At 42.4% G+C, this 13,091-nt stretch overlaps 2 protein-coding genes across 2 annotated transcripts in view; one reads left to right on the top strand and one right to left on the bottom strand.

Annotated features, from left to right (window-relative positions):
- Nucleotides 1-15: 15 nt before the first annotated feature.
- LOC146488410 (ciliary microtubule inner protein 2B-like) lies at nucleotides 16-7,632 on the top strand. The gene is made up of 4 exons (XM_085117305.1): nucleotides 16-173; nucleotides 334-563; nucleotides 5,170-5,709; nucleotides 7,356-7,632. Exons 1-4 carry the CDS (start codon nucleotides 118-120, stop codon nucleotides 7,430-7,432), a joined length of 903 nt encoding a protein of 300 aa, XP_084973431.1. The 5' UTR covers nucleotides 16-117; the 3' UTR covers nucleotides 7,433-7,632.
- Nucleotides 7,633-8,168: 536 nt separating this feature from the next.
- LOC146488408 (guanine nucleotide-binding protein-like 1) overlaps nucleotides 8,169-13,091 on the bottom strand; it is a 33,118-nt gene continuing 28,195 nt past the window's right edge. Inside the window, exons 16-17 of the mRNA XM_085117282.1 lie at nucleotides 12,755-12,832; nucleotides 8,169-10,183 (exon numbers count right to left, since the gene is read on the bottom strand). Of these exons, the coding sequence (XP_084973408.1) occupies nucleotides 9,945-10,183; nucleotides 12,755-12,832 (317 nt within the window). The 3' untranslated portion in view covers nucleotides 8,169-9,944. The remainder of the gene's footprint in view (nucleotides 10,184-12,754; nucleotides 12,833-13,091) is intronic.

The raw sequence follows: 13,091 nt of genomic DNA, 5'->3' as shown, positions 1-13,091 counted from the left end.
AATTAAGCATAATGTATTTATTAGTCAATTGTCTTCAAGTTGGACTTGAGTGCCTTCAGTGAATAATGTGTTTCTAAGATCACGCGTTCAATCGGTGGGAAATCTATTGCTAAAAACATGAGGGGAACTAAAAAATCCACACTGATGACACCAGACCCTTATCATATACCTGGGTAAGTTAGACGTTCTAAAATCATTTCAGGAAGATGCAACTGGAGCGCTAGCACATTTTTGTTGATATATATAGTCGATCGCGAATATGTGCATGCTATCTATAAATTTGTTATTTTCTCATTGTGCATTGATGATTTCACGACCATTTTGCTTTCTCAGGTATTGCGGTTACTGTCCACAATTTAAGTATCAAATCGGCGAAACTTTCGGGAGAACAACCTCCCAGCTTTTGACAACATCCTCAGTTGCTAGCTCCGGAAGACCTGTTTTGTCTAACATTGTTCCACAGCCTCGGCCACCGAGGGACAACAGGCGATCCTTGATTGCCGGTAGATGCCTAAATCTTGGCGACCAAAAGCTCTGTGATGAGATGGTGCCAAACTATACCGGTAAGCGGATAAATAATGTTTGTTTTCTTCCCCATGCTTGTTCTGCACGGTTCCAGAGTTTTAGCATTGAATTGGTTAATCCCGTTTCATAATCCTCGATACACAACCGGCTGTCAAAAGCATTTTCTCGGTTTAAGAAACGAAAAGGGAAGAAAGAAGAGCCGAGACAGGTATATAGGCAAACGAGGGATCTATTTATTGTGGTCGAGCTACAGAGCTGAGCTATTCATCGTTTAACTTCCAAGGCAAAATTAAATCTATAAATGCAGCGAAAATTTAAGCCAGACGTGTGAAAGGCTTTGTGCAATTTCTCTTCAGCAATTTAAAACAACTTCAATGGAACCGACAATTTTCACGTCGAAAAATTATAAAACTGGTTTAATCAACAACAAAAATCGACTTCTAAAATCCTTAATAGAAATTTCAAGACAACGCTAGTGAAATATTTCTTCAGTTGTGTGACTCTGTGGCTCGTTTACACTTGTAACCAAGGAAGCGACACGGTCGAAATCTTGCGTTTAATTTATTTCTCCCTAATGTATGCATTGTCCATCAATTGTTGACCTATAATAATCTATTGTTTGCAAAAGTCGCGCGATTTGCATATTTTTTGTGTTTTGTATGCAAGAGTGATTATCACGAACGAAACTTTTAAATTATCGTGGAGCAGAGGAAAAAAGAACGAAACAAAAAACTTAGCTTTCCGCTCCGTTCTCAATTTGGAAGAAAATCTTGCCTTCGTCCGAGAAGAACAGACAAGAACACCAAGATGTAATACCTCCTTGATGTGAATACTGAAAAGTAAGCATTCCCTCCTTCCCTCCCTTTTTGCGTACCTGGCACGAATACTCGAAAATTAAACGAAATATTAAGGACCTTTTTGTTCTGTGTTTTCATGTCGACAAAATCGGTGTGAAACAAGTTATTTTGCTTTGGGCATATATGAAATGTGAAGTCCACCAAAGATGTTCGTTTTACGATCTATATCACAAGCGGCGCGCGTTCTGATTGGCTAAAATATCATGTTTTATCGGAGCCTGGCAAGTCTGAAGATGAAGCGTTTTTGATGTATTTCTCGGATCATGTATCTTGTAAGGTTGCCGCGAACGACATGTATCGGTCGATATGTTGGTCGTTACTAGATCGACACTCGACCGACAGGCGACCGTGTCGACCGAGAGTCGACCGCCAGCCCACCAAATTTATAGGTCGAGCGTCCACCGATGTCGACCGATGTATCGACCGTGATATCACCGGTAGCTTATCGGTCAACTGTCGGTCCTGTATCAGTTGATTATCAAGCGAGAGTCGACCGCGCCCACTGATACTATCCACCTTCAATCAATGAACACCTAATGAACTTCGCTACTCTAGTCTACTACCTTCGACTGACAAGCGATCGATATATCGGCCATTACTCGACCGACACGCCGCGCGCACGCGAGCAACACTCGACCTCCAGGCCATAGATACCGCCGGACTATCGACCATCCGTGAATGACAATCCACCCAAACTTTACCTACATCAGTGTCACCGAATTTTTCCACAGTGATATATTATTGATTGACGGTCGATGGTCTACCCCGAGTATTCGTGCCAGTTACGCAAAAAAGGGAGGGAAGGAGGGAATGTTCACTTTTATATTCACTCAAGGAGGTATTAAATCTTGGTGTTCTTGTTTGTTCTTCTCGGACAAAGGCAAGATTTTCCTCCAAATTGAGAACGGAGCGGAAAGCTAAGTTTTTTGGTTTCGTTCTTTTTTTCTTTTGTTCCACGATAATTTAAAAGTTTCGTTCGTGAAAATCAACTCTCGCTCGACTATCGGTCGATAGCCAAGCGGCATATCGGTCGCGTGTCGGCCGAGTAATGGACCGACGTATCGATGGGTATGTGTCGAGTGTCGTCCGATATATCGGTCGGCTAACGACAGACAGTCGATCAATTGTCGGTGAAATATCGGTAATATATCGGTGGATTTTCACTGATTGACGGTCGATGGTTTTAACCCTTTAAATCCTAGGTGTGTGGTATTTTTTTCAATGACTTTTTGGCAATAAATAGTCTGAGCCACTTAATTTCTCCATAAATGGAGATGAAATAAAAATATCTGCGGTCTTAAGAAACTGTGGGCTCAGGCTAAATTGTCACGTGATGCAAGTGACGGTTGTTGTTTGTTTCGAGCGAGTGCACGAGCACGAATCTGGTAAAATCATCGCTTTATAAGTGTTTTTCGAGCCATTTTCCTCTGCAGAAACCCCCATTCTGGCATCATCAAGCTGGAATGTGGGTAGAGGCAATCCTCTGAAAGAAAAGAGAGGTGAGAGGTGATTTCATGCTGACTGAGTCGCCAAACATGCTGTGTAGCAGACATGGAGGCCCACGAGTGAAGTTGCCTCTCTGGCCGTTTTGTGGATGGATTCCAGGACCTGCCAAGGCTATTTGGGCGAGTTTGGAGTAGTAAAATATTCAATGGATTCGAAATTTTGCTGGTGGTACTGGGTGGCTCGACACTTCTAAAAAAACTATGAAATGGAAAGAGCAGGAGTTCTACGCTCGCGCTATGGCTGAATTACCCAGAATTCTCTTCGGGCGTAAACGAGGCAACGTGAGATACGCAAGACTGGGTCTGATAAAATGGCTGAAGTATAGCCCTCGGAAAGCGTTGAGAGGAAAACTTCCAGTCAGATACCAAGGTCTGACCTTGAGGTTTGCTGTAAATATAGACTTTTCAATTTTGAACAAATTATTTGGATTAAAATTGACGATAAATAAGTGTAATTTTTGATGTTATTATTTGGCCGAACAATTGGCATTTAGGACTTTGTTGCCAAACGAACGGTGATATGCAGCGAAAATCGGGAGGCGTAGTCGATTTGCTGGGTTTGATGATGGAAATATACATCAGCTGGTGTCATTCACACATTATCATGACGTTGTAGCTTAAGTTAAACAAGAAGCAATTCATAGAAGCCAGAACGGTGTTTTCGACGCATATATGCGTTGTTAGTATGCGAAGGGTTAATATCGGTGGGCTGGCGGTCGACTCTCCGTCGATAGCCGAGCGGTATACGGTCACGTGTCGGTCGAGTATCGATCGAGTAACGACCGAGATTGGTCGAGGCACCCTTTAAGGTACATTATCAGCCATTCGTCTCTCGTTTGTTTTGCGTCGTTAATATAAAGAAGACTGAGATACCATGGATAATATTGTTTGTCATAAAACTCTTTCCGGCTGGTGTGAGAACAGCTCATGCTTTAGTGCGTTCTCCGTTAAGTTTTCACTGCTAAGAAACCTCACGAAATCAGCCGTGCGGAATTTTTACTTGTTTAAAATACTCTCTGTTTACTGAATGGCTCTCTTGGGATCCCGTTTGCCTATTTAAGTGAATTACTCTGGTTCTTTTTACCGTTTTTGTTAAGTTCCGCGCTCTGCCTCGGCTGGAAGTATATTTTTACCCTCTCTCCTCCCCTTAGGCGACATGCCGCTTTGCCTTCCTCACTCACTGTATTCCGACCTAAAATTTTGCCGCTCATATCTTAATTCTGCAAAGGCAGATTACGGTGTTTGGGCAGTGAGGATGATTTTAATACTGGTTTGTTGTTTTACTCATTTGGCAAAACTATTCCCCTTTTGCAAAGAAACCGACTCACCAGATTTTTTAAAGTTAAGAGGTCCAAATGCAGAAGATACATACCAGTCCCATTTTTCACTGGAGAACAGTCAAAGAGAAGTGAAGCAGGCGTGGGCGAAGCCGTCGCGGCGCGGCAGGGGCCAAGGTGCTGTTAATAGGACATTTCCGAGTTGCAGCGAGGCTAAGTGCAAAACTTTTCATATGAAAATTAGTTTTGTTTGCATGTGAATAAAAACTAATTTTCTTAACAAAATCTTTGCAGTTAGCCTCGCTTTCACAATGAGGTTCAAAGCAACTCCGAAATGGTCTATTACGCTACGATTTGTCGAATCGTGCGTGTACACCCAATTTTGATTTTGAACTTTGTTTGACGTCGAGGTTCCTTTGAGAACGTCGGCCCGGCTTGTAAGTCTGTTACACTTCGGTGACAGATTTTCATTTCACGAATCCGTCGTAAATCGGGTGTCAAAATACACGTACGATTCCGCGGCGCGCTCTGACATCAGCGGGCCGATTCAATTGCAACGCCGTTGTGAGGCAAGTAGCGTGTAAAATTTCGCGTGTAACAACTTGTCTTACAACGAAAAAATTGCGTTTCGATTTACAGGAAAAGTAGACAAGTGTTGGACTCTTCGCAAAGTTACGAGATACGTTTCAGGATCAGAAAGATGAAAGATGTTTTCTTCCACTTTTCGATCGACTGATTGCAACGTCGTCCCCAGGGCTAGGTATTTAATTCCACATGGTGTTCCCGAAAAGCACGCAGATTGCTCCGAGTGCGATAACAATAAGTCGTAACCTCGTCCCCAGTGCTCCAGTTAACCATTAACCATTTTTTTACCTACAAGGCTCCAATCGTCTAGCCTGGGCCGCAGACGGAATCTCTATTCCATCTGCGGCGCAGGCTACAGTCATCTGGGAAGCATGGGATGACAATAGCTAATTTCCGGCTACCTCTTGCATCTCTGTTTAGGTTATATACCCAAAGGAGAGCACTACTTTGGCAAGCCGTACGCAGACACTTGTCTCAGCGCCATCGCCAGCTTCGAAAGCGATCAACTCAAACACCATCGGAAAATCCGTGATCTCAGAACGATCGCAGAGCTGCAGAGAGGCAAGGAAGTCCCTCCTGAGCTGATTTCCAAGGACACTATGATTACAACCAAGTATAAGACTCCCCTGCAGGCAATCACAGTCAAACCCAAAGCCTACTACTCACCGTACGCCCTGCAGCACTCACTCTCTCCATTCATCATGAGCAACGACGACCCGAAGAAATTCCTCATGTCGGGTTACACGGGATTTGTCCCGCGGGCCCGAGGTGAAATGGGAGTGGGTTACCCGCTGTTGACTAATAAGGCGCTATGTGAGTTCACGAATGAAAGCGAGCGGTTGAGGCGGGTCAAAGACCTACCCGTGATGGTTGAACGTCCAGAGGTCAAATTAGTCGACACCAAGCCGATTTACATGAAGGATTCGGGTCAAGTCCCACACTACACTGGTCATGTTCCAGGTAAAGTAAAACTTAATTTAAATTAAATTTATTGGAGATGACAGTACATAACACGCTGATAACAAGCAGGTTTCCCAGTTCCTTACGGCTTTCTCCCAGGTCCTCACGGTCAATTCGTTTCGGTGAGGTATCCGAGACGCTTGGACCCATGACCCATAACGGCTTGACCAAGACGAAAGACAGACTGAGGCCTGGGAACTAAGCAAACAATCGGGCCCAACTAACGACAAGACAAGGCTTTTTATCTATTTTTTGTAATTCATGGCAAAATAATACACAGTAAAAAACGGGGAGGGGGGGAAGGGGCTTTGTTACGCATGGTTTCGTATGCTGTTTGTCTGTTGATGACGCACAATGCGCTAAGTTATTCCCTGACTTTCCCGCTCCACTCGTGGATCCCGCGGGAATGCGGGAAACAATACATCAATCTGTGACAACGGTTCGGTAAGACGTAAGTAACCACATGTAAAAATACAGTACCAGATAAAGTCAAGAGCGTAGCTGAGTGAACCCTCTAACCGAGACCGCTGTCACGATCCAGATTTGGGTTATCATAATTGCTCTTACAACTCGGTAAACTTTGAATTTTCTTGTCGTGTTTTCCACGAAAATAGTTTACCAAAGAGTTTATTGAACATTGAATATCTTCCGTGCTAGTTCTTCACTGGCAGGGAAAAGATCAGCCCAAACAGTCGTTTGGCCCCAACAGTTCAGTAGATCAACATCCCCTCTGAATTGCTTGTCTACATGGATTCGTCGCTACTTTAAAGAAACTGACCGTTAACATTCCTCATTTACATGTACTGAAGAGAATCAAACAAAGACCTATTATTTAGCCCAAGTCTGTGTGTTCCAGGCAAGTTCTTTTTAACCCCATATCCTCGACTAGGTCAAAAATTCAAAAGCAGATTACTGTTTAACTCGATGGACCGCCAAGGAAATGCGCCGGTGAAAAAAAAGGTAAAGTTCGAAAACTCAGCTCTTGAGATTGAGCCGAAACGAGCAAACTAAGTACTCGAAATTTCAGATCAAAGGGAAATTTAGAGCTCTCAGTGAGATCCAGCGGCTAGTATGACTTCAAGTACGAGCGATTTATTTGTTTATTACACCCATTTTGAAATCACTGGTTATCCTTGCAATCTGATTGGCTCTTAACAGTGCGATTCATTCACGAATCGCACCATTTTTTGCTCTAAATCTCATCTTTCTCAGTCCATCAAAATGATCTAGTGAAATATTAATAACCAATCAAATTTCATGGCTTACCTGCATTAGCCAATCAGAATGCAGAACAATATAGGACAAACAAAGTCATGGTGGGGGGGGGGGGGGGGGATTTGCAATTTCTGTTGCCCAAATTCCCCCTTTTCCAGAAAAAGACGGGTTTCTCGAAGTGAATAATTAAATATTAATATTGACAAAAACCTGTGTGATTTCAAAATGGTAATTGAACTTTGTGCTGTGCAATTTTGGTCTGAAATCATACTTGTGATTCAGTGAAATCGAATTGAAATCACGCGTATGATTTCAGACCAAATCGCACTCCCCTCAGTTCAATTACCATAATATAAACTAGGATATGAGAATCATATGCTTTTGGACCGTCTTCCGTTGCTAATTGATCGCGTTTATAACATTTTTTTCAGGCGAGAAGTTCCGATATGGAATGACCTTCGGATACAGTACGCAAAACGCAATGCCCAAGAAAGCTCTCACTGCCTGACCGTAAAGAAGGGATAGAGCTGCACTATGTAAGAAGTGTATCAAAGAAATTTTATTGACCGAGGATAAAGGGACAGATTTCCCAGACAAAAAACTGTACGTGGGCGGAACAAGTCACTTATTTTTTATCTTTGAAAATATCTATTCAAATGTTATGCTGTGAATTTTGGTTAAATTTGAATAAAAAATTCTGTTATTGTTTTTCGATCTGCATGCCGCTTGCTCGCTCCAATCCCTGAAGCAGCGCTGGCGAAAGGATAGTAATTTTAGTCGGTGCCCGAAACGTTCCAGGTTTTTATTACGCCCTGACAAGGGGACCAACCGGATCTTCTGTTACCAACGTGCTAGTCACACCCAATTTTATGTCAAGGACACCTTGGAAGGGGTACTTTTTACTAATTCCTTTCGCTTGAGGCTCCTGGAATGTCTGTGTTTGAGGTGGGTAGATATAAATTACTAAAGTACCCAGAGCTCTGCCTCATGTTCTCTTAAAAGCATTGGAAGCGTAAGGACCTAAACAACATGTTTTCCGGTGCCTATTAAGAGCAGACATTTGTACAAAAAATTGCTTCAAAGAACAGAGAAGCCAAAACTCTCGTTCTTCATTGATTATGCTGATGAACGTACTGCAAATTCTTCCCCAAGCACGAATCATTACATGGAGTCATCGGGGCAGATAATCGGGAAAGCACGCTTGATTTTGTGGTCATCTCTTTGATTAAACAACACAACTTCAGTCAAGTTTTCCTTTTCCTCTTGTATTTCAAATATTCGTTATAATTCTCTCCGAGTATACGATAAAATAACAAATAAATTTATTCAAAATGTAGAAGAGAACCTCAAACGCTTTTACGTATTTTTTACAGCGATCGCTAATTCCACAATCCGTTAGCTATATATATAATATATACTGTGCTTGTCACGTGGGATTACGAGGGAAAATTCTTGTCCCCGACGGGAAGCGAACCCATGTCATGTCGCAACTGTCCGAAACTCTGGCCAATGAGCAACAAGGAGACTCGTGGCGACCAATCAGTGTCACACACGAGCCAATGGCCCCAGGAATTAATAAAACTAGCCGACCGCTGTGCGGAAGGTCATGGGCTTAACTTTGGTCGAGGAATATGATTTTTTTCCTCTAGTCCCGTGTCAACTTGCGACTGATGTATACAGTTTTCTTATAATATAAATGATTCTGACAGTTGATTTTTTGTTGATCAGTTCATAATTTCTTTAACTTTAATTTGCAGCCCCTGTAAGTTTATCAAGAGCCAAGAATGTCACTTCCATTGCATTCATCTCGACTTGAAGCATGTCTTGTTTAGACTTTCTGAAAGTCCCTCGCTCCACCGAGAAATTCGCACTCCTTTTGTTTTTGTTTGTTTGTTGTTGTTTTTTTGCTTTTGTTTTGTTGTCTTGTTTTTGGTTGTTTTGTTTTTGTTTTCAGCACTCTGAGAAAACATTCTTGAGTTTAACTTGTTGGCAAGTGTAATATTTCGTTTGTATCGGTCGTTTGTCACCCTCCTTTCGCCTCGGTAATTGCCAGTGAGTGCATCGTTTATGGGCGACAATTAGCGGAATACAACGTTCTCTCTGGACGCCTTATACTGTACTATAGGAGAAAGAACCCGAGAATTTAATGCTGACGATATGACGTTGGTAGTAACCCCGATTTCAACGAGGCAAAACGTGTGAGCATGCGAAAAATGAAAGCTAATTCCAGTTTGCAAGGGCAGAAAATAAGTCAGAAAATAAAAGAAAATTCAAACGTGACCAGTAACAACGTACAATTACAAAGAAAGAAAAGAATTCAAATTTGCACAAATAGAAACAGCCTTACAATTACAAGGAGTCAATTAGCAATAATCCTCCGGTTTCATTTGAGATTAGATTTTTTGGCCCCCGGAATCGAGAAATCATTTTACCTATTTACCTTTCTCTGTTTGCACCCACACGAAACGTTTGTTGGCGAAACATTGTTTACTTCCGAACGAAACAATTTTTTTTTCTGATTCCTATAAACGTTTGTTTTCAAACAAATGTTCAAGTGAGGAATTGAAAGTGGTCAAAAGTTGCATGCGCAGAAGCAGGAAAAATGTTGCCGGGGAGCTTGAAGAAGATGCAAACTAAAGTGTTAAACTCGGTGTTAAATGTAGCAAAAAGACGAGTTTTTGACGTTGAATGTCCAGAAAAGTTACCGAAAACGCGCAAAAATTGTCGCTTTACCCCAAAGCTTCTTGGGTGCACATACGATGAGTAAAATAAATTTCAATCAAATTTGGACCAATCAGAATCATTTCCCAGACCTGACTATTGGCACGTCATCAGAATGGAATTTACGGCTCGTTGACAAACTTGGTTTGTAGGACACAGTGTTGGGGGTTGCAAAGACAATGGATTTCTGCCCCTGAATACCCCTCAAGCGAATACACTTGTTATCACAACTGCAACTTCAGTGCTTGCCCATCAACAGGATGGCTTCACGTTACGAAATCCTTTCTTCCACGGAAACTTTACTCGTCAGACAAAAGAGCAAACGGGTTGCTGGAAACGATCTCGCTTTCCTCGCCCTCCTGTTCGTCATCTCCGTCACTACTTGGTCTCTCGTCTCTCTTGCTCTTACCCGGCGGAGCAAGCAAATGGGTTGCCAGCTCATCTCTTTCGTTTTCCTGTTGTCGCAACCGTCTGCTTTCCGAGTGTCTTTCTTGTATAAGCGCAATGTCTTGTGTCTCTGGATGCTGATGCCACTCAGCTGTCGATCAGAAGAGGAAAAATATTAAAAAGAAATAAAATAAATAAATGGGAACTTAAGTGGCACATCCACAGAGTGGCTCTTCGTCCACTGTTTCCAGGTCAAATTGGGATTTGAAAATGTTTGTTTTTGTGGAGGGAAGAAAACCGCAGTACCCGGAGAAAACTCTTGGAGCAGGGACGAGAACCAACAACAATATCAACCTGATGTACAGGCCGCGTTACGGAAACTAGAAGCTGACCCGTGTCTTGCTAACCGCACGACTTTAACACCTGCACAGATTGCGGACCTCTTGGATTTCGTTCTAAGATCCACATACTTCCAGTATGATGGATTAATTTACGAGCAACAAGAGGGAGCAGCCATGGGGAGCCCAGTATCCGCTGTCATAGCTAACCTCTACATGGAGGATTTTGAAGAACAAGCTTTGACTTCTACGCCTTGTATGCCTAAGATTTGGAGACGCTATGTGGATGATACCTTTACCATCTTGAGTCGAGACAAAGTTGACATTTTCCTGCAACACCTCAATAGTCAACAACCAACGATCCGCTTCACTATGGAAACTGAGACCAACAACATCATACCTTTTTTGACACGTTGGTAACTAGAGATTCGGATGGCTACCTCTCTACCAGTGTTTACAGAAAGCCTACACAAACTGACCAATACCTAGCGTATGATTCACACCACCCGCAATCTGTAAAACGCGGTATTGTCAAGTGCCTATACGATAGATCGAAACACCTCATAACTAAACCATCAGTTATCTCGCAAGAAAAGAAACACCTCTCATCAGTTCTTGTTTCTAACGGTTATCCGTTTTCGTTTGTGAAAAACATTACGAAAACAAAGAAACAAACAGCCACAAAAGAACCAGCGCCTGAAATTAAATCTACTGCGGTGCTACCATACGTCAAAGGGTTATCAGAGGCTCTTCGCCGTTGCCTACAACAGCAAGGCATACGGACAGTTTTCAGATCTGACACAACACTTAGATCACACCTAGTGCGACCTAAGGACACTGTCGACCCTGCAAAACAAGACGGAGTAGTCTACAAGATTCCCTGTGAGTGTGGCAAGGTCTATATTGGAGAGACGGGAAGATCTATGCATGAAAGGATTAAGGAACACGATAGAGACATACGGCTTGCTCGAACCCAATCCTCCGCCGCTTCAGAACACAGCAATGCGAAGGGCCACTATCCGCTCTGGGATGAGGTTAAGTTTATTGACCGAGACCCACATTGGTACACCCGTAGGGTTAAAGAGGCTATTCACATAAGACTTCACCCTGACAACATCAGTAGGGATAATGGAATTGAAATTCCGGAAGCGTGGATGCCCACGATCAAACTACACAGCAACCGATCATTACCAAGGCGGACGGCCGAGGGAACAATTTCCACTCTGAACGACGAGGATCGAAATCCTCCAATCAACAACAGCCTAAGAGAGGATCGAAACGCACCAATCAACACAAACCAAGGTGCTACTTATACTGTCACGCAATCAGTCGACACCATCGCCTGATGAAGACCAGCAGTATAGCGGTCGAAACGTCGCGATCCACATCTTTGTGACTCAATCGTGAGACAAACGATTAACTCATCGCCGAGTCCGGGAATCGAACCCGGGCCACATTAGACTCACATTGGTGGGAGGGGAGTGCTCTCATCACTGTGCCATTCCTGCTCGACAAAGAGGGCATGTCACCTATTTCTAGTGTTTATTTACTATAAATGCTAAGACATATTGGAATCAAAGAAAAACCAAAAATAATGTTTCAGTTTTGTTTCAAATTACCCTACTAGTTTTCTGTACCTATCAAAACTTGTTCATAACTACGGCTCATAACGACGGAAATTCATAAGAGTTGAAACTTGAAGAGAAAAAACTTGGTCTATTGTTTTCGAAGTCTTTCCCTGTGACTTGCAGAAATCAATAAAAACTGAAATCTTATGGTAATCTTGGCATATTCTAGGGGGAATTTCATGTTTTGACAAAAGGTACTTAATTTTAACATTGAAGTTACTCATGGTGAACTCATCTTCCCCTCAATTTAACTTTTTTCTGTCGACAAATTATTCTTCTGGTTACTTTAAGTTTTAAGGTCGCACATTACCCTTGCTGACTTTAAGACGTTATGTAAGTGTTGATTTATGCGGCATTTCAAAAACTCATAAAATTTACGTTTGAAAGCTCGTTCTTTCAAAAACGGTCTTTTTGCATAACTGGAAATTCGGAACAAAACCTCTTTTACCTCGACCGTAATACAACAAACCGTGTGCAATATAACGACATTTGATCTTTGGCAATCATTTTCGTTATTCTCATGATTTGTTTGTTTGATCAAGTAGAGAGATTGTAAGAAGAAATTACATGCTGACACTAATAGGGCTTGAAGGGGTAATAAGGTTGAAGGTAGCTACGGGCCGTGTGCCAGGCCACCTTCAACCCGAGTACCGGCGACTTGATATACCAAACCCCAAAACTAACAAACAAAGAAATGTAAGGAAATCAGTGGTGAGAATCAAGACTTTGAACTTGGACCTAAGAGCGTTGACTGACCTCTTCTGGCGATAAAACTTGGTGGGTAAACACACATCACAATCTTGCCGTCTACAGCCAGTCTCAAGAGACTGTTGGCTAAATACAAGAGAGGAAATAAACCAGATAAGAGCACAACTTAAATTGTGAGATGCGAATCTGTTTATCTATTGGCAGCGAGATTGGTACAAATTGAGGGGCGACCTGTACATTTGAAACGTCTTATATGGTTAGCCACGAGCCTAAAAAAACAATGCAGCTGCAGGTTATCAGGGTCCAGTGAAAATAGATCTTTTGAAGGGTGCAGGTGTACTGCAAATGGAAGCTGCAACGGAAAATGTTCTAATTCCCGCTAATG

Source organism: Pavona decussata, unplaced genomic scaffold (assembly GCF_977016875.1).
Source record: "Pavona decussata unplaced genomic scaffold, jaPavDecu1.1 SCAFFOLD_9, whole genome shotgun sequence".
NCBI classification, from domain to species: domain Eukaryota; kingdom Metazoa; phylum Cnidaria; class Anthozoa; order Scleractinia; family Agariciidae; genus Pavona; species Pavona decussata.
The sequence above is the reverse complement of the archived record's forward strand: the minus strand, read 5'-3'. Positions and strand labels throughout refer to the sequence as shown.

Bases quoted from the DNA above. Each gene is read 5' to 3' on its own strand.
- LOC146488410 (XM_085117305.1), top strand. From the start codon at position 118: ATGAGGGGAACTAAAAAATCCACACTGATGACACCAGACCCTTATCAT. The intron at 174-333 runs GTAAGTTAGACG...TTGCTTTCTCAG, and splicing joins GACCCTTATCATATACCTGG to GTATTGCGGTTACTGTCCAC. The intron at 5,710-7,355 runs GTAAAGTAAAAC...CATTTTTTTCAG, and splicing joins CTACACTGGTCATGTTCCAG to GCGAGAAGTTCCGATATGGA.